The 26,839-nt window shown below is 35.7% G+C and overlaps 1 protein-coding gene across 1 annotated transcript in view; it reads right to left on the bottom strand.

Moving 5' to 3' along the window:
- The window catches only part of EYS (eyes shut homolog), a 700,592-nt gene that overhangs the window by 109,878 nt on the left and 563,875 nt on the right, over positions 1-26,839 (bottom strand). The window contains exon 39 of the mRNA XM_063152992.1: positions 24,693-24,846. Coding sequence (XP_063009062.1) covers positions 24,693-24,846 — 154 coding nt within the window. The remainder of the gene's footprint in view (positions 1-24,692; positions 24,847-26,839) is intronic.

Raw genomic sequence — 26,839 nt, 5'->3', positions numbered from 1 at the left:
GGAAGCTGGCAAATATTGTTCCAGTTTTCAAGTAGGGAAAGAAGGAAGGCCCTGTAAATTACAGGTCTATCAGTCTCACTTCAGTGACTGATAGAATTAGGGAGGAGCTTGTTCTGGGAATTATTGCAAAGCATCTGAAAGACAGCACCCTCACTGGCCACAGATAGCATGGGCTCATGAGGAAAAAGTTTTGCTTAACCAACTTAATCTCCTTTTAGCACCAGGTCAGCCACCAAGAAAAGAGAGTAGATGTGGTACATTTGGATTATAGCAAAGTTTCCAGTACTATTTCCCAGAGTATCCTTCTGGATAAAATGTACAGAGCGCAGAGAAATCCATAACACATTGGCTGAGCAGTTGGCTCAGAGAGGTATTAAATGGGTTTGCATCATGCTGGCAGCCGGTTGCCACTGGGCTCCTCAGGGCTCAGTTTTAGGGCCAGGGTTCTTCAAGATTTTTATAAAAGATTTGGACACAGAAATTAAATACACATTAAAGTGAATTTGCTGATTACACTAGGAGGAGCTGTGGACTCCTTCAGGGGCAGAGAGGTTTTACAGAGAGATCGGGATAGACCAGACAGTTGGGCAAGCACCAGCTACATGAAATTTAACAAGAGCAAGTGCCAGAATCTTCACCTGGAATTGTGGTTATGTAAACAAACTGTGGGATGAGAGGCTGGAGAACCACTCTGTATGAGAGAAATCTGAGGGTTTGAATTCATGGCAAGTCAAATACGAGCCACCAGTGTACTCTGGCAGCCAAAGGGGACAACTTGGGGTGCATTAGGCACAGCATTGTGAGCCAGCTGAGGGAAGTGATTGTCTCACTCTCCACTGTAGTGGAGCAGACACATCTCAAGTACTGCATGCAGTTTTGAGGGGTCTCAGTAAAAGAAGGCTGCAAAGTATTACAGTGCTCAAAGGAGACTGACTAAGATGGTGAAAGGTCTCAATGGCAAGACTTAAATGAGTGTCTGAGGTCACTTGGTTTGTTCATCTCGGAGAAAAGAAAGCTGAAGAGTAACCTCATTCTCAAGGGAAACAGTGTAATGGGAGATCCTGCTCTCTCTCTGGTGACCAGCAATAGGACACAAGGAAATGGAATGAGCTGAGCTGCATCAAGGGAAATTCAGATAGAACATTAGGAAAAGTTATTTCACTGAGAGGGTGGTCAGTCACTGCAACAGGTTCCCCAGGAGAGTGGTCATGGCACCAAAGTGTCAGAGTTCAAGGAGCCTCTGGATGATGCTCTTAAGTGTGTAGTTTAATTTTAAGTAATATTGTAAGGAGCAGGGAGCTGAAATCAATAATCTTTAGGGGGCCTTTCCAATCTGAGGAAGTCAAACAATATCTTTTTATCATAGAATCATAGATTCATAGATTGAGTTGGGTTGGAAGTGACCTTACAGATCATCTAAATCCAATCTCACTGCCACGGCCCTTCCAGTAGATGAGGTTGCTCAAAACTGCCTTCAACCTGGCCTTGAACACTTCTACAGATGGGGCATCCATGAATTGTCTGGGCATCCTCCTCCAGTGCCTCACCACCAGTCACAGTGAAGAATTTTTACCTTGTATCTAATCTACACCTGCCCTCTTTCAGACTGAAGCCACTTCCCCTTGTTTTTTCACCCACTACATGTGCTTAGAAAAAAGAACCTCTTTTCTCTTTTTGCTATGCGGGTACTAGAAGAATTGAAGAAAATAAGGAAAACAAATACCCTTTACCTTCCCAAATACTACTTTGCACAGAAGATGCAATTTCTTTGCTTAATGTTGGTATACGGTTTTGTTCATACATTATACAGAATCTAAAAAAACCTCAAACTCAATGTTTTTGTATAAGCATATTAGTAGCTGAAGATGGTAATACCTACATTAGGTGAAACAGATACTGTTTATGTTACGTTCTACTTAGCTTGGTTTATGCTTCATTTACTCCAGTTCTGCTAGTCCAACAGTCAAGTTTATGATCCTTTAGTAGACTGGCTAATGGGACTCTTTCTAATGCATACATTGCCAAGCACACTACAAGGATCATTTATTTCAATGGAATGCTTTTCTTCAACATATATATTTTATGAATCATGACTTAAAAGATGTGTGTTCCCAGAAAGGATCTTTAAAGGAAAGTATAAATTCTGCTTTTAATCATATCTTTGAAATTCCATTGACTTCACGAGGACTTTACTGGTGTAAACACAATACATCACTTTGCTGTGACAGCCAACTGATGGACTGTGCCATCTCCATTTCACACATGCAAGAATGGGAATAACATAAAGATACTGGAATAATTAGCACTAACATTTAGGCAGAGTTTTGAAGTTACAACAAAATTGAACTTTTATTATAATCATTACCATAGTCATTATTGCTGTTCATGATCATGACAGTATTGGAAGAACAGATTGTTACAAAATTGATCCTGGCAGAACGCACCAAGTCCTACAAAAACCTTGTGTTCTAATTTGAGTTTCAGGACAACAAGTTTGTATATAGAAGAATACAGAATGTATACTGTACTTGTATTTATGTCTGTTGGATCATAAGGCTTCATAGCGCATATTGTGGGCTTTTTATGTCTGCTAGATTAATTCATTGAGATTTCACTGCTGATAAATACCCTGTGTTTCTAAACCCAGTAATGCACCTTCAAGACTGAATACAGTTGCTTTCTCCTGCTTCTGAATGCATTGCCTCAGGTTCATGTACCAACTGGGTATTTGCTGCTCCTGAACAAGGCTGTTTAATTTTTGTTATGGTTACCTTTACCTTTTCCTTGAGTCTACATTATATCAAAGAGAAAGACTTCTACTCTTCTATTCTTTGGCACTACAGAGATGAACACACTCCTTAGGGAAGGTGCTTGTGGTCTTTTGCACAGCTCATTCTTACCCTGTACTCTCACTTCTCTAATTCACTGATTTTTAATATAGATGTAATTGCATTCAAGCAATGTTATTAAAAATTATGTAATGTCAGAAAAGAAAGCTGGCCTTCCTCTTTCAGTAAAAAGCCTCCAGCTAAAGTGTATGCAACAGCTAGTACAAAATATGTAAGACATGAAAATTCAGCTATAACCCTCACTGAAAGAAAATGCTGGTGTGAAAATAGAAAACCCCTTTTTATGAAGAGTCATTAGATAATAAGTTTTGGATAGTTCTTCCCTTAAATGGAGATGAAATAATTTCAGCAAACAAAATGGCTATGCTGACCTATTACCTCAAAAGTAATATCCCTTTGTCTCTGAGAAATGGGAAAAATTGTCTAGGGACAATAGGTGATACTAGGGAATTGATTTCAATAAAGCCAAAATAGTCTTTAAGTGCAATGATGCAATATGACACCGAGGAAGACTGGAAGAAGTTGGAAGACTTCTGCTAAATAATAAATAAAATTTGATGGCATGGAATGTATGAATGCTAATTACAAGATTATCCTAAAAAAGTACCCTAAAAAGACCAACTCAGAGGTCTTTTAGTCTCAAGTGAAATGTGACCACTATCAAACCACTCTGACGACTATCAAGCATTTCCTTCTCTTTAATTACAAGATCACTTGTAAGTAGAGTGATTATGAACACACTGAAAAGGATCATGTGTTTGGATTGTGTTTCTGTTTAAGAAAACATTAATATCAGTAGAAGCAGAGTATAACTTCATATAAGAAATATTCAGTATTACCTCTTGGTGAGCAACTAAACACTGTTGTAAGCCTAGGAAAACTATGAAAAGAGCTCTTGATAAAACTTCAAATTTCAAAACCTGTCTACATTCTTAAAACTATTTTTATGCCAATTATCTATCTGTCAGGTAACTGAATCTCATGGATATGAATAGGTGAAAATAAAGAGAAATAAGAGAACAGTTTATGTACATTTAGAAGCAATGTTCTCATGTGAAGTGATATGAGATACAAAGTTTGAAGAAAAGACATATATACGCATTTCTGACAACAACCAACGTTTAAGAATGTTTCTTATGCATACACAACTTATGTATGCAAAAGTTGTGATTTTTAGAATGGTGAAACCAGAACCAAAGAGAAGAATAAAGGAAAATAACATACTCTAAACCCCATATTTTGAGGGGGGTAAGTTTCCCTCAAGACATCAAGGAAAGAAAAGGTAAAATCATACAAGTGCTGAGAATTCAATTATCCTAACACCTCACAAAGAAAATACCACAAAAAACATTAAAAAAGTGTTTGAAGAGAGACATAGTGGGCAGTCTTCAAATTATGTCTCCCCTTCCCCGAGGAGGGCTCTCACTCCCAGAGCAGAGAGACTCTTCTGGAGCTAGCAACAACTTGGCAGTGCACTGGAGCATCAGAATTAATTATTATGTTCAACCATCTTCAGATACAGTCTTCCATCTATTGTCTTACATAAGTCTGATCCCATGAATGAAAATTAGGAAGCCACTTGGCATGTGAATAAAGCTCTATCAATGCAGTGCTGTACAGATAATTGCAATACTACAATGATCTCCTGTTGAGGATCTCTTCTTCCATATTACAGACAGAAGAAATACAACGATCAGTAACATATATCACTTCTACCAGCTAGCACTAATTAATTTTCTTTTGCATACTCTGATGGTCCAAAATGAACTGTTACCTCCCCTCTACATGGGAAATCTAAGAGAAAAATAGGTTAAGTAATGGGGTTAATGAGAAAGTGACTCTTCAACACCAAGAGAAGGAACAATTTATATACTAGTACAGGAAATCCTGGGTAGACTGGAGAATAAAGACCTTCTATTACCAACTAGTGCAAATCCTGAGGTAGTGGCTGGTATTAATACTCAGGACCAAGAGACATCCTGCTGTATTTCAGTTTTACACATATAAGTATCAATTGGAAAAAAAAAAGCATTTTCCTTTCAGACTCTTTAAGGCTTATGTCTTTTAATCCTTTGTAACCTTTAGCCTTTGGACCTTGGAGCTATTGTCACATTTCTGAAATTATGACTTAGGCAAACTTTATGTGCCAGCTTCTCATAGTGATATTTAAACAGCCTCTTCTTGGTCCCTTCTGGTGACATTCTCAGAAGCATCCCAGTAGGAAAAAATGCAACAGGCAGACACTTAATCTCTGTTATAATTCAGCCACAACTGCTGAAACAACTATATCCTCTGCTCAACTCTTCAATAATGGTCTCTATGAATGCCTAATTCAGTTGAACCACATTAAGATCAACTGTAAATATGGCAAGAGAAAGTGAGTCAGGGCATACATAGCTAAAGGTAACTTCTTAAAACAGGACATTTAGTTCTCCACTGTATTGCTTAAGAATAGAAGGTACAAACATATTATTGCCAAATAAAAGTTTTCTATTTATGACAAGAATTAGCACTAACATATTATTTGTGCTAAGCATTACTTATGCTGTCACAAGCGAAGGGCCATGGAAACTGCAGAGAAGGGTAATGCACCTTTTGTAACCCAGATAAAACTGGAAATGAATAACTGATCTTTCATATTAAGCCATAACACTACTTAAGAGAGTTATCTCTTCACCTCCAATCTTCACCAACTTTTGTCCCCCCTTTGACACCATCAGTAAGAAAGAAAGTAAGGCCTTGCCATCATAATCCCTTCAGGACGTCTTCAGCACAGGTAAGAATAACTGATTTTTGGAGAAATGAGAGGCATCATTGCTAAAGGCGCTGGTCATCTTACAAATCTACTTTCACAAAGCATGAACAATTCACCTGAAGTCAATAATACAAGGCAGAAACCTTAAATAACACTCCCACTTGCCAGAATTAAGATTTATTGATTTGTGAAGCCTAATGGCCACACAATGTAACCAGTTCATTACACTATAAAAAAAATTGGGTTTTGACAGATACTTATTGCTTTGAACACACAAAGGAACAGAACACAGCAGACTTCTGATTTCAGAATACTTTCATAAATACAGAATTGCACAGAACTTGAAGCTTACTCTTGTCATCTAAACTGATTAAAGTTCTGTACTCATCTTTATCTGGACCAGACTCATTAAGTGTTTTGTTGCAGTCTGCTTTTGATAACACATATGCTGCATTTTCCTCCATTAGAACAAAAGTATGAGCTTTAGAACTGCTCTGTCAAAGAAATTAGGATTCTCATAATAATTTCATGTGTATTTTGTACTTGAACCTATCTAAATCAGAGCATCCAACATGAACAGCTAAGAACATTTTGCTAAGCTATAACCAGGTATTTTTAAAGAAAAAAGAGACTGCTTTATGGTGGTGCATTTATACACATTTTAGCTGCAATCTTAAACATACATGAATGTACAGGATGCTTATTGCCTATTTGAATATCAAAAGGCATAATATAGTTTATAATGTCATTTGGATGTGCTTCAGCAGAACCTACCTAAATAGCCAGACGTATATTTCCTAGTGTATTAGAAATGTCTCTCCTACTTTTTTTGTTCACTTTGTTTAGTGATATATTTGAGCTGAAATGTATTATTTGGAAAATGAATACTGCACAAGATTCGTAAATATAAACTGCAAAAAAAAAAAAAAGCAAGGTAAATATAATACATTTAGTTTGTAGATGTAAATGCGTATTCACAGACCATATTTTAGGAAGTTTTTTGTTTTTTTTTTAAACAAGATAGATTATTTTCATCAGATTGTAGAAGCAAAAAGTATGAGGTGTTCATGGAAAAAAAGCAATATTCTCTGATGTGAAATGGGCCACATTTCTTCATGGATAGTCAAAATTTTACATAGGCCTTTCAACAAGATGAAATTTTATGAATGTAAGTCATTAAGGGAATTGTGGAAGTGTAAACAAGCACCACAATGCCTGTTGCTGTGTATGTAAAATCAGGTTTTGCTTACAGATGAGGTTCTTTATTTCTTGATTTTGATATCCAATTTTCCACTTAATATATTATATATTATTATAATATATTATATTATAATATATTATAAATGCAGCTACACACATATTGCATTTGGAAATATTAGAAATTATTTCACTACAAAACTACCCTGTGATTAACTATTTCATTTCAGAGAGATGCCTGGTTGTATTAACCATGTAGATACTTTAGGTCAAGATTCTGAAAAATGTATCAATTTATCAGAATTAACATTTCTAACTGACAAAAATTAAATTAAGATTAAGCTCTAATTAGCAACAAATGAAATCATGCACAACCAGGGTTTACCAGTTACCAGTTATAGTATCTTCTTTATAGTGTTAGCCGTAATGAAAAGCATTTTATATCAGTGTTTGCAGAGTGGGAATCCCTGCAGACTGGGAGAGTTGGTGTTTATTATCCTGGAAGGTAGGGAACTCCATAGTGTGTGATCCAGGCCTGGCTCATACACTCTCCTGCTCCCCACCAGCTTATTTGTAATGTTCACCACCTGAGAATGTTTGGCAGGCTCTGCAATCAACAATAAAAATAAACAAATTGCTGAAGTTGCCTGAATGAGCCTGGACAGAAAAGTTTTAGGTACTCTTAACACCTAACAGTCCTAACAGGGTGTTAAGAGCAGACACTCTTCTACTATGGGCGACCATAAAGGAAAAGTTATACACTGATTTTCACACTTCACACGGAATCCCTGAATGGGCAGTGTTAGAAGGGGCCACTGGAGGTCTTCTGTTCCAACCTCCCTGCTGCAGCAGGGTGCCCTGGAGCACGTTTCTTGTGTTTGCATCTGGATAGCTTTTGAGTATCTCCATAGAAGGAAAAAATGCCCACAGTCTCCCTGGGTACTCTGTTCCAGTGCTCAGCAATCCAATCCTTGCAGCAGAGAAGCTCTTCCTCATGTCAGGAGGAACTTCCCATGTTCCAGGTCCCGGCCACTGCCTCTTGCTGTCTTCTGTATGTTTGTATTCATGATAATAGCTGAACCCTTCACAGCTATCCCTTAACAAAGGTTATTTTATGGGGTTTGTTTGTGTTTTTTACTGCAATAGGTAAAAGAGTATTGGACTCTAGAAAAATGGACGGCAACAGGATCACATCATAGGTGTCTTTTAGTTCAGTGGATTCAATACTGAACAGTAGTTGAGTTCCAACAAATAGATTGTAAAACAAGAAGTCTTGCTTTAGAATAAAATAAAGAGAGTGTCTTTCATTTCAAATCACTCTTTAAATCTTCAAACTCCAAAATACCAAGAACAAACCAAGCTTATTAAAAAATGATCAAACTAAATATATCAACATATCCCAGCCTATAGATCAGATACTTGCAAGGTCTGGAGAACAAACTTGTCCTTCAAATTTAAATAGAAAAGGAAAAAGGGAATAATTTATGAAAATTGTGTATAGCAAAATCATTTCTAACGTGTTCAGAAGAGCATTCATGGGCTGTACTTCAGACATGCCTCTGAGGCAAACCCTAGGAGGTCGTGCTGGAAGATTCTTTTCCTCTGTAGGACCCAGTGAGAAACTTAATTATTTCTTTGGCTCACAGTGAGCACTAAGGGAAGCCATGGGTAAATGACTGCCAGATAGACAATGCAATGCTCACCAACAAATTTTCTGCCCACTTAGCTGATCTTGATATGAGGGTGTTACAAGAGCCTTGAAAGGAATGTTCTATCTGAACGGCAGTGTATTTTAGAAAAGAGCTTTATCTATCCAACATAAGTTATTTTTAGAAATTATTTTAGTCTTCATCTATGTACCTCAGAACCCTGTGATCAATAATGAATTTTACAATAAAAAGATCTCTGTAAATCTTGTATCACAGGGAAAGACTTGAAGGAGATGAAGAGATGTGCCCAAGATGTTGTCCAAAGAATGCCAAATATGTAAGGTAATGAGTGCAGGTTCTGTGATTGTCATGCTTTCATTGATCTCATGTGAAGTTGCTAGAAATTAGGATGAATTAAACTAAACAGAAATTGATTTTAAAGAACATACCTATCACACTTATTAAATTGCAGCAGTCAAATAGTTGCCTGTTTTCAGTCAATATTAAGTGATTTGCTTAATGATGAACCTGGAAAACTTTGCCTGCTGTGCATCTGCCCCTCATTTGTGTGCCAGAGGAAGACAGCTGGCAGGAAGATAGGGTGAGCAGGATTAGGTCAGCTAATTCTACCACTGTTTTCATTAATCATTATTGCACTGTTTTTCCAAATTAAAAAACAAAACCAAAACAAAAAAAAAAAAAAAACCAAAAAAAACCAAAAAAAAAAAACAAAAAAAAACCAACCAAAAAAAAAAAAAACCCCAAAAAACCAAAAAAACCCAAAACCTCAAAACCAAAACAAAAACAAGCAAACAAACAAACAAAAAACCAAACCAAGCAAGCAACTAAACGAACAAAACCCCCAACCAAAATAGACTACTGTTCAGGAAGGAAGAAAAAACCCCAGACACCTGTGCCTGACATATGAAAGGCAGGATACCTGCTGATGATTCAATTATAATATGTGCAGCACATAATTAGATAAGCAGAATAAATTGTGTGGGGAATCAGTTATGGAAAATCCACTTCGCAAGTACTGATTTTTTTTTATTTTCCCTGTCTTCCTTTCATCATGCTTTCTTATTCAGGAAGGGTTGAGGGAGCAAAGGAAGTTCTGTGTTTGTCCTCTATTGTCACTGCTGAATATTGATGCAACAGTTAGGGCAGGTAGGGAAGGAACAGACCTTATTTGGCTTGAATCAGATACAAACTACACTGATGTAAAAAGAGAATATTATTATTTCTAGAGGGAAAATTGAAAAGGAAAGAGGAAAAAGCTTATTAAGCAAAGTATTGAATTCTCATCTTTGATCAAGTGAAGATTTTGGAATCTTCTATCCATGGTAATGATTTAAGGCACTGCTTTTTTATAGGACACGTTTTTGGAGCCCATAGAAAATCATCTTCAGCTATCTGCGATTAAAATGAGCAGGGATAGTCTCAGCTACTGACATGTAAAATATTTCAACAACTCACTATGCAGTTTGGAAGAATAAAATATTTGAATTTTTGTCCACTTTTGGTTTAAAGGTATACAATGATAGTTTAAAATTATAGAATATGTACATAAAGTTTTCCCACTTATTAGGCAATGTAATTTATTTCATCATTTGAAGATGCAGGAGTACTATGCTGTGAAAGTTGCAGGTCACAAAATACTGTTTCATGTTTAGTTCAAGAACTTGTGTAAGGTGAGATGAGATATACACTAGCTTCTTGCAGCTCATCTTAGATTTAAACTGAACAATTCTGCGCCACTTCATTTCCCACCCAATGTAGCTGTAAATGTTTTGGCCCTTTGGTCTCAGTACTCAACCTTTGGTGCACTTAACTGTCTTCCTGCTCAAAACTGAGAAAAATGGCAGCAGATTTTTAGTAGTTTAAAAAGAAAAAATACAAAAGAAAAAAACACAAAATATCATAGCAAGAATTCTAAATGAGAGAAAAATGCATGTTCAGCATTCACTACTATAATACTCCATGGACAAGGAGATAAAAGCTACCAAAAAATCTCACAACCTTGCTGCCAACCTGTCAGAAAACATAATCAGCTACAATAAAATTGTATGGACAAATTGTGTAATTACTTTAAATCACAAAGCAATGATATGAACTAATTATGACAGTATTGGATACATTGAATAATGTTTCTCTTTGCATTAACTCCTCAGAGTAGGAATGAAAGGAATTTCCAAGATCTAGGCCTCTCTTTGGATCCAACCGCCATAGTTGATTGAGAGGTAAAATATTTCATATTTAATCTACTGTTAATAAGGGGCAGTTTTAGTCAATATGAAACTACCTCGGGTTGCTACCAAAAAGAATGGTGCCCAATTGAAGAACTTTTTCAGGGAGTGTAACTAGTGATCTGAACTCACTAAAATTAAAATTACCAAATCCCTCAAAAGATAATTTTTTCGTCAGATAAGCAGAACTTCTACAGCAGTTCACAACTAATCAAACCAAGTTAATCACTCTTCTGTTTAACTGCCTGCTTAGTAAGACTGACATTATCTTCCTGAACAAAGAGGGCTTTAATAAGAGATATTAATTCCAAAAGCTGTAAGATGGGCTTTAGAAAGTATTCATAGTCCCTGGAGTGGAGACTGAGTACTTAGCAAGACCAAAAATACCACATCAACCTCAGCATCACCACACTGAGTTCTAAAATTGAAAACTACAGATGTACATTTGGCCTAGGCTGCTGCTGAGATTATTTTCTGCGACAAGCAATCAGCAAACTCCATTCACATGTTAACTTGACCCTTTTTTTCCTCATATATCCCCACCTTAAATTTCCAGTAAAACTGCTTGTGTGCCAGCTTCTCCACATGAGAACTGAAGAAATGTCATTTAAAAAGCAGTAAAAGTTCCAGATGCACTACTTCCATGAAACAAATTAAGAAATCTTGAAAGATTGCAGGTTTAAGTATTTGATGTAAATAAATCAATTAAAACAAATCAATGTGTTCTTTTCTGTTAAAAGTGAAGGAAAAACTCAGTCTTAATAATCAATACCTCCCTCTTAGGCTGGTTGAGGATGAGTACTCTTCAGCTAAGGAAAAAATTTGTCAGAACATACCTTGGCTTATGTCAGGCACAGACTGCTGTTTAGGTTTGTGTTTTTCACAACATTTGCTGTTGAGCAAAACTTATACCTGCCCCAGAAGGCAGGCAAGCATAATCCTGTTATTTTCCAGATGGATGAACAAAAGAGGTTGTAGAAGATTGTTTCTGACAGTGTTGGGAACAAAACCCAGGGGCCAAACCACATGTCAGATTTACATAAAATGTATTCAAATCAAGAGAAAATGCATTTTCTGAAGGTGTTTTGAACGGCTGCTGAGTAATTTAGTAGCAACACAGCATGCTGCACTGCAGCTCTCACATTCACATCTTTCATTACTATTGGTCTGCTAGGTGCTGGCAGCTCTGACAAGACAGTGCGAACCGTAGGGGGGATAAAACAATTTCTGTGACAATGTATAGATCCCCAGCTCCTGGTGTTCTCACTAAACCCCCTCAGTGCAGTAGAAGTCACATCCACTGTTGCTACAAACAGCAGAGCAGTGCTGCAAATTGCATGGAAGCTGCAGAAGAAAAGCCAGAGAGACAAATATCCCAAGGCACATGTGTGAGCTGGTGCCATATAAACAGCATTTGCCCAAACAGGGAAATGTAGAGCAAACATGTGATACTGCACTTGAGCAAAGCCTCCAGAAAAGGCAGTCCACAACTGGAATAATAATTTTTTTTTTAATATACTCCAAACCTCTAACAGTGACATGTGTGTTTAATATAGTTCATTTTAAGTGTGAGCTCAAAAGCAGATTTGGCATTACATAATGTTTTGCTGTTTTATATCAAAGCACAGAAAATCTGTGAGACAGTTACTTTATCTGGAAATACTCTCTAATGCAGCAGATATTTTTCACACCTCTGGAAAGGCCATAGCACCAGCAGTGTGAGACAATAATTACTCTTCTATGTTCACTATATGCTAACTCTCACCATGTGACTACAAGAATTCTCCAATATACTCATATTTACATTGTGTTGGACAACAGAATACAGCCTTATCCAACACAAGACAGCACTACTTATAATTCAAATAAACAGAAGAGGTCACGTATCTGTTACAAAATTTTGCCTGCACAATTACACATGGAAGGAATGCAGGAAAATCATGTTCAGTATCACTTCCCTGTTCCTTCTGTGGTGAGTTGACCTCCATCAGCTGCCAGTTGCTCACCCAGCTGCTCTCTCTCCCCTCCCTCTCAGCCTGACAGTGAGTGTAGGGAAGCACAATGATGAAATTCCTGGGCCAAGATAAAGACAGGGAGATCACTTACTAATTCCCATCACAGGACTCACATGATGTCAGAAGCCAGGACATTTCTCTGGCTGTCCTGAGCAGCCAAGACCCCTGCCAGGGGGCTCAGAGACCCTGGCACAGAGCCCAAGATGCCTGTGGTTTTGATTATGACCCGTGGAGCAAATTACCAACCTTATATGAAGATCTGCAAGCCACAACAGTTCAAGTAGAATCACAGTGAATTTATCACGGGGTGAAAAAGTAGATTTTGGGGCTTTTAGAATGGGGGGTCAGGGGGCAAGATGAAAGAAACTGAGCGTGTCCAGCCTTTCTCCTTCTTCTTCTTCTTGGCCTCCATCTTCTGCTGTGATGTTGGCACTTTTAGATTGGTTTAGAGTAGAAGCTCACTGTGTAACATAGGTGATAGGTATTGGAAAGTAATTGTAAACATTGTATGCATAATTTTTAGTATAAAGACATAACACCACCCTGGGGGCAGGCAGAGTGCTTTGGACTGTCTTGCTGAATGGACCTTGGCAGGACAGGAGAAAATATCTTATAGATAAGGAACAATAAACAACCTTGAGGCCAAGAACTGAAGAGCTGTGACTCCTTCTTTGAGCACTGAGCTGGGAAAAGAGACTTTCTGACCTATCTCAGGGTCACTGACCAGCAAGAGATCCTGAGACAACATGGGGAAAATTTATTCAATTTATTTGCCATTAAATAGGTTTGGATGGTAAGAAACAAAGAGAAAAATTAACCCCCTGCTCCCTAACCCCCTTTTTTTCCAGGCTCAACTTAGCTCCATTCCCAACTTCTGTATCTCCCATACTCAAACAGGGCAGGAGGAGGATGGGGAGTACAGTTCAGTATGTAAAAGCTCCTCTCTGCTGCTCCTTGCCTCTCACACCTTCTCCTCGTCCATTGTGGGATCTCTGGGGGTCCCAGAGATTTTCTTTCAGGAAATACCCACCTCCTGCAGCCCCACTGCCAGGGCCTGGGCACCTACACTCTGTACATCTCCTTTCTATAACCTCTGCAGCACTTTGCTAAAATATTAAATAATCAAGTAATGGTCAAAAAATGACAAAGCATCTTTGGATGAAGCTGATCACAGATGTAACAGCAGCATCACTAACTCTATAGAAAATAGATCAACAAAGGTAAAAAGGGACAGGAGGTAAGGGGTACAAAATAGTGAGCAAGCAGAGAAGAAAGTTTCCAAGACACTTTACAGTCTAAGAAAAATCCAGGTTAATGTGTGCTTCGAAGAACAAACTAATGATAGTGGCAATCAAAGTGGTGGAGAGATAAATAAAATAACTTCTCCCACCTGAATTATTGATACCAAAATATAAATTCCCTATGGAATGGGGGCACTTCAGTTAAAAGAACACAAAAGATTTCCTTCCTGTGATATGTTCCACAAATGAGTTTCTTGCAGACTCTCAGAAAGATGCAGTTGATGTTTCTCTCTCAGAAAGATGAGGTTGACATCTGTCTCTTTTTTCCTCTCTCTCTTTCACAACTATCAAAGAGGACTATTTAATACATGTGTGCATGAATTTTATTGAATATTCTCTTTAATCAAGTGACTCAATTTCCAGCACCAAATTTTCTTACTGCTGGTATGCAGAACTAGGCCTAAACTGGCTATTTTTTAAACAAAGAGCTGTCTGATGTCCTGTTTTGTTCTTTCTTCTCTGCCTATGTGAAAACTATATATTAAAAATCTACCTGAAATTTATTTAGAAAGCAAGAATTTAGAAAAAAATAAGATTATAGCTATTACAATTAAATAATAACTATCTCTATTTCTTCTTTCCCTAAGACCCCATGAAAAAGGTTATCCAATGAAATATATGAAACAGCAATCCCCAGGACACCTGAAAATTGTGAAAATTTCTGGTCACAGAAATGGACTGAGTATAGTGAAAAGTACAGATCATGTATCAGAAGCTCAATGTCACATTTTTAAAATTCTTTGCCTCAGAAAATTTAGTCTTTTGAATATGTTTTGGAGATAGGTAAATAGTATTCCCACTTTGGAGTTGTACGAACTAAGCAACAAGCCAAGATTAACCAAACTTTTTGAAAGCATATTGAAAATTTGCTGCTGAGCTAGGAGCTGGCCACCTAGACCAAGAAGAACTGCTCTCTTCTCAGCAAACAGGAGAAAATTCAGCATAATCCCACAGCAGTCTGGACTGCACGACTTCACTGCCTGTTTCATTGTTTGTGGAGCTCTGCCTTCTGACTCCTCTGTGCTTATTGGTGCTCATGAGATGAATCAAAGGGAGCCAAACTGGCTTGTTGAGAGATACATTTTCTTGCCCTTCTCTCTACCACTGCTTTTTTGGACATTCATATACAGGCTGGCTGACTTCTGTTTTTTATTTTCTACTGATTTTCTAATACCTACAGAGCAAATAGTACTTCCTATTGCTCTCAGCTAAGGCAAACCTGAAGAGAATTGCCAATTGTTACAAGCACACTGAACCAATTTTATTTCTGTATTGATCTTCCACATACAGAACAACAGGTTAGAGGAAGAAAATTAAAAAACTGCTTGCTCTTCACAGTTTTATATTGTTGTTCAGCTCTTCAGAACTCTCAAATACAACAGTGTAAACTACCATCTCACTTAGGAAGAAGGCAACACACCACCTTCATAAGATATTTGGCTCTATACTCTAATGCTATTGCTCCATGTGCTGTGCCAAACCAACGGAAAACAAACTGCTGTCTGAAAAGTCCTCTGTGTAAATCATTGGGTGACTGGACATAGATGATGAATTTTAGAGAATTTATATACATTAAAAATAAAAAATAAAATATTGAAATGATAAAAATATTTAACAATGTATCATATTGCCTTTATTACCTAATTTTATTATTTTTTTATTCCTTCTGTAATCCAGTGACTCCTTTTTTTCCTTCATGTCAATGATATCTGCACTGTTTCATGCATAATGCCTGGTGTCCCATCAGCACTACTGAAATCCCTTCACTCTAGCCTGTATGTGAAATAACTGCTAGTCCTTGCAAGCAGATCAGAAGGGCCATGCATCCCACTTCCTCCCTGGAGCAGTGGGAGCAGCCAAATATTCTGAAATGCTTGCTTTTCACCCAGCCTGACTCAGGCCCAAGAAGATGGAAAAGTGAAACGCATGAGATCACTGTCTATGTAGAGAAACCACAGTGAGTAAGCAATGACATCAGCAGTACCTGGAAAGCAATGCTTATTCAGCACACAGAAAAAACAAGACTGTGTACCAGTCTGCACCATTAAAATGGTGTCTCCTTTAATACAGAAAAGGAGGCTTTTAAAGAACTTAGCAAATTTTGGAAATTTAGGTTAAATGCAGTTTAGAATTTCCAAGGTATATCTCTTACATATGATTTATCTGCAACACTGCTGAAGGGCAAATAATATAATTTTCAAAGCAGATGTATCCAGAAAATGGAAATTGGGTTATACAGACTATTAGAACTTTATTCTTCCTAGTTTTTTTGCAGAAACTCAGAGATTCTTTGGATATTGGAATTTTAAAATTATAACACATAGCCAAATCTAAAAGTAGAAGATAAAGAAATGTGCATTCATTATGCTTTATAATGTATACTTTAATTCTGGTGAATTCACAACTCACTGTCTTTAGAAGACCTGATAAATTATGGCATAGAGATTCAGTAAAATCTCATTGAGAAATAACTGCCGTTAACAGCATCACTCACTAAGAAAGTAATAAATAATTACTGCAATTGTCAACAGCACATTGAAACTGTTTCCTTAATGTGATTATTAATCTTACAACTTCCTTTGGAAAATGAATTTTTCTGGTTATTCTGAAAATTACACTAGCTATTATTTTGTCATGTTTGATAAAAGGGTCTGATAAACAGTGAGGTTTTAGAATTTTCTGAATTATACAATACTTTAGTCATGCTTTTGAAAGTTATAGCATGAAAACCTAACAATCTACTCACAAATCTAATTACCAACATATCTGTAATATGCTTAACAATGAAATAATCAACATACATTGGAGATTACCATGGTCATTAAACATCTGATTCTGTTTAAAAATGTTAAAATTGATATGACAAGGTTTTTAAGCATTCCTCATTAGTCCTTTTCATTTTACCACTCGTGTAGGAAAAATTACAAAGTAAATATATTGTCTTGAACCACTTGGTTCAAGAGGAATTTTTTAAAGTAAATCACTGGAATCAATGAAATTCAGAGTTTGAGTATGAAGGGTATTACTGAAGTGTTTGGCTTATCCTAGGAAAAAATGGACATAATAAAAACATTGCTCCAACCCGATAATATCAACCTTCATAATTATTTTCAAGTCTGGTCCTCTACATTAGAGAGGGAGAATGGTGGGAGAACAATATAATAGTTGGGCAGGAATGCACCTTAAACACAGGAAAGATCAAAAAAAACCTTTCCATTCTACCACTAGTCTATACAGGCACTCTCACTGGGACAGTCAGTACATAAAATATAAAGTTGGACTCCTGTCAAAATGACCACTGACATGACAGAATTTTCTTCAGAACCATGAAATTGTTTTGCTCTCCATCATAAAACTTTTTTTATATTTCTTGCAAATTAATGGAAAGTTAAATATTCAAGTCTTTGTGGTGAATGATGGATTATTCTGCATAGCTGTGAGGGAGTTATGCCTATCAGCATCTTTTAGGATGAGTTAATTCATCCTACAATGGTAAACACAATCCAAAATAAAATACTGTCAAGGTTAGTGCATTTTTTTCTGTGCTGCTTGATTTTGCTTTATTATGCTAAGTTGAACTGACTAATAAATACAAACACCCTTTAGCAACATTGGAAATTCAAATGAAATATGTTACATTCTTAAAACAGATAATATGCTTAAAAATAAAAGCTATCCTTTTTCCTATAGGAAATACAGTCATCTCTAGCATCTCTTATTCTATCAATTAAAAGTTTAATTTCCAGTAGATACCTTCAGGAATAGAGATTAAATTATGCTTTCTTTTTTTTCAGGATATTGAAGTGTAAACAGGAATTCACAATGTCAATTTTAAGTTCATGATTGGAGCATCTATTTGATGCATCTATGCTAAAGTCAGCATTTGCCCCAAACAGAACTTGATTTAACAGAATGCCTCATTTAGCATAAAATTTAAATACATAATACTTCCAACAAAATTTAATTTTTCAAATTCTGTGTTCAACAGATTGGAGGTGTGCCCTGCTAACAAGACTTTCCAAATAATACTTTCCAGTATTATTTTCTCTGATACTAGAGACATTTACAAAATATATTTATTTTATCATTAAGATTTAACAACAACAAAATCTTGAGTTTTATGTAGGTTTGAAGCTGCAGTAACTGTAACAGTAAAAAGGGTTTATCAATGGGATGAAATATTGTGAGAAATAAATAAAGAGTATTTTTCAAACCAATTTTTCTACTTTTTCAGCTTGTTTACCATTTAACACTGACCACTCAGGGAAGTAACCTAGAGACAGTCAGTTTTCAGTTAAGTGTCAAAAATTGCTAGTGAGCAATCAATGTCTGAGTACTGCATTAATTTTTAAATTTTGCCATAAATCCATGTACTTATACAAACTCCTTTAGATTAATACCTTACATGAAAGTAGGTGAGGTCAGATGGAATAAATATGACTCATCAGCATTTTTCTTAAATAATGTAAGTAATCAACAGCCTCATATTTTTTTCAAAGCTTTATCTTTAAAATATGGTAAATATACATTGCTTTTCCCTGTTGTTTCTATGGTTCCAGGTAGGTCATAGCACTCGAGCTGTGACTCAGAGCTCAGTTCAGTATGGAGCTCTGGATGCCTGATGCCACTCTCTATTACTGAACTGCTAATTCAGTTCACACTCTAACATTTATATAGATATGAACAGCTTTGAAAAAGACTGAAGAAGACTCACACCTAGCAAGAGAACCTCAAACCCTCTTTAATGCATTGGTTTTGGTCAGTAGTTTTAGCTTTTGGAGTACACGCCCTTGCAGGAGATCAAACGACATTTAATGCAACTCTGTAATTTGTCCGTAAGAAAACACAGCAGATATCACTTATTTTGTGACATGGCCTTTTCATTTGAGATAAATGTATAATGACAGCATGAATTGGAAGATGAAAATATTTTGACACCATGTACTGCAAACTGGTCTGTGGTGAGCCACTTTGCAATAAACCATCCAAAGCCAGTTAATGATTTTTTTGTGTACTTCCTTACAGGCAGAGTATGTACCACAAAAACAAGCCCTTGACTTATTATAAACATGAATTAGCAGCAACCATAGCATTAATGTGTAATTAACCTAATCCTCATACTGAATGCAAAACACAGCACTATACCAGGCACTGAGAAGAAAACTCTACCCCAGCTGAAACCAGGACAGCTGGCTTGAGTAGGAATGTCGGAAGGACCAGCAGAGAGCCTTTCCAGCCTAAGGAATCACTTGACTCTGTCCTTCTGTGTTCTTGGGTCATTCCTCTAAGAGCAGTTAATGCAAGGAAATCTAGCATAAACCCAGAGCATGAAGGGTACAGGAATTCAAACATCTGTTCTTCAAGTCAGTAGCTAATGAGCTTGAACAGCCATAGCAGTTGGTTTGTTGGCTTTGACAGATCACTGATGAAATATTGCATACTGCTGATAAATGAAAGGAAAAAAAAAGTTTCAGAAAGTGGCTTATATTTCTAAACACACTGAATGTTCTGTTCATACACAAAAGCTGAAATTGAAACAAAGACAAAAGGTAACCTTTTCTATATTCTTTATGAGAATCCATTTTCTTATTTGACTTATTCCAGACAACATGCCACATGGCATTATTTAACCAGCTGATTCCAATGTTCCAAATTTTTGTTTCAAATTTTAATTACGTATACAAGAATTTGTATTCATTAGCTTGATTTAATGCATCTCTTATGGGACTATTTTTAAGACTAAATAGATGTAGTGATTTCTTGTGCAAAACTGTAACAGCTCAATTAATGAAATGGATTAAAGCTTTCAAGGGACAAACAATACATAGGTGTACAGGGCAAAAGCATTCCTACCTTACAGTGGAAAATGTGATGATTTTATGAAATTTTCAATTGCTATAGAAAATTCAGTAAACATAAATTTATGCAGTTGTATATATGCCCTTCTAGAAGTAATCACAAATTTTCTTCAAAATTGATTAATATCCTACAGCATTTCCAGTTCGATGCACCACAACATAGGTATAACTTATCTACATGTAGACTTAAAATTTGAAATTAAGATATAGAATGTGTAAAACATTCCTATTTAAAACCATATCTAAATGCATTTTCCTTAACAATATTATACATTCATAAAATAAAATACAATTTTTAAAATCTATCCAAGACTGCTTTCAATGTTAATCTTCAAATAATTTTGAAAAGATGAGGTGTGATAAGATGACAGCGATATTGCACGTAGTTGTCATTTACCAAATCACCTTTCCATTTCTTATTCATAACATAATTAATTATGTTGGAAATCAGTATGGCATGTACAAAACCTAGGCTACACTATATACTTGCTGAGATACAAAACCTGCTGCTCAGATGTTTCCAAATCATCAAAAAAATATCCTATATTTCTTGGTAACTGGTAATATTGGAAGCAATAGCAAGGCATCAGATAATTGAGTTTGGGGTTTTTTTTGGTTTATTGATTTAATTTAATTTTAAGTAATACTTTCCCACTATGCAGGATACCCAACACCTGTAAATAATAATAAAAATATGCACTAATATGTATGAAAACTTATATATCTCTGAAATAATGAAATGAAATAGGTAAACAACATGACTGAAAATGAGACAACATATCATATGGATTGTGATTTACATATTTTTTAGAAACACATTTTCAGAATGCACATGCATGGAAAAACTTTGTAGAATAGTTCAAGCAACGATTTTCTTTCTTCTGTGGAAAGGGAGGAAGTAGAAGTGGGGAAATCATGGACACTGATAATATAATCATGTAACTAGTACTTAATACATTACACCTTGCCAAAGTTTCCATGTGGAGGTACAAAAACATGCTGAGGACTTTCACAGTTCAGAATGTGCCATCTGCTTTTGAAGCTGGAAGACCAAATAATAAACTTCAGCAGCTTCTGTACACTGCATGGTCTAGGTGATACTTGGCCAAATTAACTGGATAATGTATTTAACAAATAAACCCTTTTAAGGACAGCTAAAGGTGCCCTTATCAACCATGAGTAAATGCTCACATCCATACTACTGATTAAAGTGTGACAGAAAACTGGAAACAACTGCTTTCAACATGTTCACTTGGAAGATACATGAAATGTAAATGTACGCAATAACATGCTATAGCTCTGTGGGGATGGGCACTATGTTCATTAAATTCCAGAGTAAAATTCTGAAAGCTCTGCAGGTGAATAAGATTGAAGAGTGATGTTGTCACATACAGGGAAGATTTTAATTAATGCTTGCTTGGAATCTCCTAAACAGAAAAGGACCCGCTGTATCACATCACTGTGCAGAACAGACAAAAATATCATTTAGAGACAAGAATCTAAGATGTCTAAAAAATATCAGTACTTATATTCTTAAAGTGCCAATCCACCTTACTATCTAGATAAATCAAAATCCTGATGACCTGAGTATTTCAATCTCTTTGTTAAATTTACCTTCTTTCAACCACTGAATTGAAGAAACATCATTTGCCCCCATGACAGTAATATCACTTTAACCACAAAGTAGAGCAAATTTTACATCAGGCAAATGCATTTCAGAACCTACTCATGGAATGAAATTTGTTTGGATTAATGTTCTTTGAATAACTTTAAAGAACAAATCCATAAAACCAATCCAAACTACATTTCAAGTATGTGTTCAAAGCTTTAACTGAAAAGACCAATACATTCTCAATCATGAAATCATAAAAAATTACACTCAAATGAATGCACATTTTCAAACCAGTAATCAAATCATCCTAAAATAAACAGAAATAGAAACACAAATGAAACTACATTGAAACAGGTTTCTATTTTCTTTAGGCAAGGCAAAAAAGTAAGCAATCAGAGCTTTATTGACTTTCTTCTATAAAGCTGCCATTTCACAAGTATCATAAAGACAATGACTGAACATTTAAAACTCATTTAATCTTCATCAGGTTTGAGAAAATGGCCATATCTAAGGAAACTAATCATACAGTTAAAGGAAAGCAATAGCTCTAAACTATGGGAATGTATTCGTTTCTTGCACATGTGGATTAAAAAGAATAAGTTTGAAAAGGAGAAAGTCTGTTTCTATAGATATTGGATGTGTTAGCTGTGGTGCTTAACCACTGCAGTCATAGTAGCATCCAAAACCAGAATAACTGTCAAATATTATCTTCCAAACTAATTCAAAATCAAATATAGCAAACATTTTGTTCCCTTGTTGGAGAGCTTTGAAACAGTAACAAAAATTATCATTTATTCTGCTCTTTGACTCTTTTTCTGCACTATAGGGAAAAAACCCCACACAATTTTGCAGGTAAAGCATACAGATAGAATTATCTATCTACAACAGCCTCTGAGAACACAAATCAACAGTTTGTCATGGATTTATATTTTATATCTTATAATTCAAGAGCTTGGGAGGCTACAACAGCCTTGTCAAGTTTGCTTTTTCCTTTGACAGAGGTTAAGGATGACTGCTGAAGGATTACAATTTTATTGCTGCTTGGTGAAGGATATACTGCTCTCTCTACATTTCAGAAGGACTCACAAGAATAATCACAAGTCATTTTGGAGGCCAAGCCCATAAACTCAAATTCATGTAAATCCCTACTAGTCACAGTCTACAATCACACCTTGCAAGTTATTTAAGATGCCACTGTTTCAAAGGTAGCAGTATAAAATTCTAGTAAACAAAGGAAATGTGTAAATTGAACTGATAGTATTTTTTAGTGTAACAACAAGAAGAATGAGGCCATAAATACAGAGGTGTTAATATTAAGGTAGAAAAAGAAGGAAATAAAATTTTCAACGTGAACTTGAACTCTATACCTAGAATCAATTTTTAAATTTTCGTTTAGCTGCATTTGTTGCTACAATATTATTAGGCTTTGAAATCAGTATGGCATTTTAATGGCTTAAATGAAGCAAAGAAAATGCAGATAATTATCTGACCAATGTCTCATACAAGAGAAGTCTCTGGGATTAAAAAACAAACTTACAATAGTTTATTTGTATTGAGCTGTATAATGTATGAGCTGTATAACTCTATCAAGTACTTTTGGAGAGAAAAAAGTATCTGCTAGATCAAAAGGAGGGGAAGTGATATGCTTTTCTTTGTAAATTTTATGTGCTTTTACAATCTGTACAAAAATCCTAAAATAAATACACCGCCAGCTAATAAGATTTGAATGTATGCTATGTGACTTTGTTCCATTAATACTGGATGTTAATACTAAACATAAAAGGAAAACATCCCCGTTTTAAATGTAGGAAAAAAGTAATGTAGAGACCTGTGGATGAACAGAAATAGAAGATAGAAATGAAACAGTTTCTTAAATGGCAGCTCCTATTATCTTTCTGTATATTGAAAAAAGGATTTATGTTCTAACAAATTTGTTTCTAAAAGAAGTGGTAGGGCAGATGGGTTAAGCATACAATCTAAGAAAATAGACTGATATGCTGAACATTCTCTTCTCCCCTTATCAATCTAATCTATATAATGAGATCAACAAACCCCTGTCATTTCAGAATTGATCAACATTTACATCACAGAGAAACAGCTCAGAAGAAAAACACAAAACCATTCAGATTTTGCTTTGATTTTTCTTTTTTGATAGTAAAAGACAATTTTGAGAAGTCTAACATGCATGTTTCATGGTAACTTTTGCAGCAGTCTCCTTCACATACCATCCTCTAACAACAAAAATAGTCCTAGCCAAGGCTTCCTTTAATTTCATAATTTGTGCATTACATTCCCTCACAGCACAAATGTTCACAGTTCAGGTGCAGCAATTAATACTTAAGAATACTTAAACGATGTAAAAAAATATTATCCTAATCACAGTAATATGATACTTTATATGGGTGAGAATTATTTCTAAACATTTCTAAAGTAAAGATTGAATACTTTACCATTATTAAACATTACTAATATAATCATAACAAAAAACTTTATATTATTTCTGTTTTACTTCTTACCTAGCTTGCACATATGAAATTCCATGACTGGAAAAGAGTTAATTAATTACCAAAGCATGATATCAATATCCATCTCAAAATGATAAATGAACCATTTTCAGAACTATCATTTGTACAAGATGAAAAGTGACAGCAGTGATTAGCCACTTGTATAACCCTGACAGTACAGTGGCAAATGTAGATATGACAACTTTTAGAATTGTAGTTGTTTGGATAAAGCTTTTAAAATCATCAAGTACACCCTGTAATGTAAGATGTTGTTAGCATGCCCATTTTTAATTTATCTTAAACAATAGATTATTCTTATATTTAGCACTAAAATGTGATGACAAATATAATTTATTCAACATGTTAATTCATAAACATAAAATATGAGACCCCCATTTGTAATTTCAAAAATCATGTTTAAACTGTTTCAGTTCTCAAACTGAAATAATCTGAATCTGTAAATGCATCTGGACTTTGAAGACTTTGAATGATTCACAAGTTCTCCAAAGGACTGAAGTAATCTGTGTGAACTAAAATGTATTTTCAATCAAGGAGAATTAAAATTGAATTATATTTTCAACTTTATAAAAAAAGGTTTCCAAATTTGCTTTCCACTTTGACTTGCCCTTTTATTGTCAAAAAAAAATTTACATTTTATTGCTCAATATAGATGACTAAAACTCTTTTAGTGTAACCCAGTTCTTACCTCACTGTGATAGGGACGAGCACACCCTTGCTGACAGATTGGTTCAGGGACACAGTCAGAATGTTCTGAGAGTTTCCACAGCCTAAGCGAACTGTTGGTCTTCCCTCCACAAGATACAAGTGAAGAAACTGTTCTCCAAAATTTCTTTCACCAGCTTTGAAAACAAAAAAGGTGACAGTCACACTTCTGGAAGTGTAGGACCTCACAGAACTAAATCAATCACACAACTGGAACACCATCATCAGACACGATGCCTAGGTGACCTTGGGGACCCTCCTGTCCATACACAGGACTCTTCTTGAGTGACTGTGAGGAAAAAAATCAAACTGTAATCTCTGTATTTAGCTAACAGATAAAAGTAAAAGAAAATAACTAAAAGAAAAAAATTACTTGCCACTGCAGTGGCATTGATCTCACAGAGATCTTTCATGAACTGAACTTCTCTCTATATCCAGCAGTATTGTTAAGGCAACAAAGGTGACAATATAAAAAGAAATTCACATTCATTCAGCTTTTCAAATAAATGATAGAAAACAAAAATTATAAGAGGGCAGCTCTTATAATAGATTTAAAGATTATGAAAAATTCACCTTTCCCAATTAACGATGTATTTCAGACTTGAAGAGAAGAAAAATTATTTACAAAACATCAAACATACTGGTACTTGAACTATTAAAAATATGAATGAAAAATATGCTTAAGTTCACTTCCACTAAATACTACATTATACATTGTAAAAATGACAGCAAAATATTTATATTTAAGTGATGAATGATACAAGGCTCTTCTAAAAAAAAAAAAGGACTGACACCTACAATTTCAAATGCTATTAGGTGAATTTGGCCTTTGAATTTTCTTTTCATAAAAGGTAAGACAGTTCCTGTTTGCAACTTTTATTCACCTTTAAGACAAATTGTTAAAATGTTAATCTGTTTATTTCACTGTATTTTACTATGTTTAACTGAAGTAGAAAAGACTCATTAACTGGGTCAGGAAATTGAAAATACTGCATGTATTGTTTGATGTACCACTGCCTCTGAATAGGAGGCCTGGGTGCTGGCATGGGTGTTGGACAGGGAGAAATCTCACGCTGGCATTTGGGGGACCCTCAGCTGTGGAGTGCCTGGGTTTGGGTGGCTCTGCCCATGAACCATGAGCAGGAGTCCCCCAGAGTGGGTCACAAGGGCTGGGATCTGGGCTGGGTTTCAGCTCTGGGTAGGAGCTCCCAGGCCTGGAGCTGCTGCAGGGGGCCACAGGTCAGAACATGCTTTATTATTTTTATTCAGAAAGGTAAAAAGAATGAGGGCATTATGGGGACTTAAAAACATAATAATTTGTTAAAAAAAAATCAACTTTATTTTGGAGACAAAACAAAGAGCAAAAAATGATCTTTTAGATCAGAGAGAGACAACAGTGCTTGCAACTGTCTGATCATTTCCTTTTGTATAGTTCCTAGCAGAAACAGTTCACAATGTAAACTCCCTCCTTGAGAGCAGCTTTCTAGTCAACATTTCTTCAGTCTGTTACAAATCCTGATGACCTACTAAAGTCTTTTATGCTTAGATATATTTTGTATTCTGAATACCTAATTAACTCCAAAGCTATTTTAATTTGACTGGATTTCATGCCTTTGGCTTTTACAATTTCCTTCTACAGTAGTCTGATAATTCTCTTTCAAAATATATTGCACTATTGCACTGCTTTTTAACCATCATATAACTGATATATGCATATATTGCACTATTTGTTTCCTAGTCTTCTCCCCTCCCTGCCCATGCCATTCCTGGCATTTCCAAATTCTACCAGTAAGTAGGTCTGTAAGTCACATTGATTCAGAGAGAATGAAGTGGATATATATGTGCATGTATATAACGTCTTGAAAAAGTGAAGTTACAGATGAGCAGCTTGTTTCCCCTCTCCCAATGACTCTGTCTGTCTATTCACATTGCCCACTAGTAAAAACCTGGAAGAAAGTCCTCATTATTACCAGTAAAGTAAAAAATCTGGGACAGCTCTCTCAAAGGCAGCATTACTTCTTGAAACTTCAGTGAGTGTTGCTGCTTGAACTTCAGTCTAGGGAGCACTTTTAAGTCACACTTACAGGTGACTAACAGCATTCTTCACATTATTTGCTAGGTGGTATGTAA

The sequence above is a fragment of the Melospiza melodia genome, chromosome 3 (genome assembly GCF_035770615.1).
Source record: "Melospiza melodia melodia isolate bMelMel2 chromosome 3, bMelMel2.pri, whole genome shotgun sequence".
NCBI classification, from domain to species: domain Eukaryota; kingdom Metazoa; phylum Chordata; class Aves; order Passeriformes; family Passerellidae; genus Melospiza; species Melospiza melodia.
The sequence above is the reverse complement of the archived record's forward strand: the minus strand, read 5'-3'. Positions and strand labels throughout refer to the sequence as shown.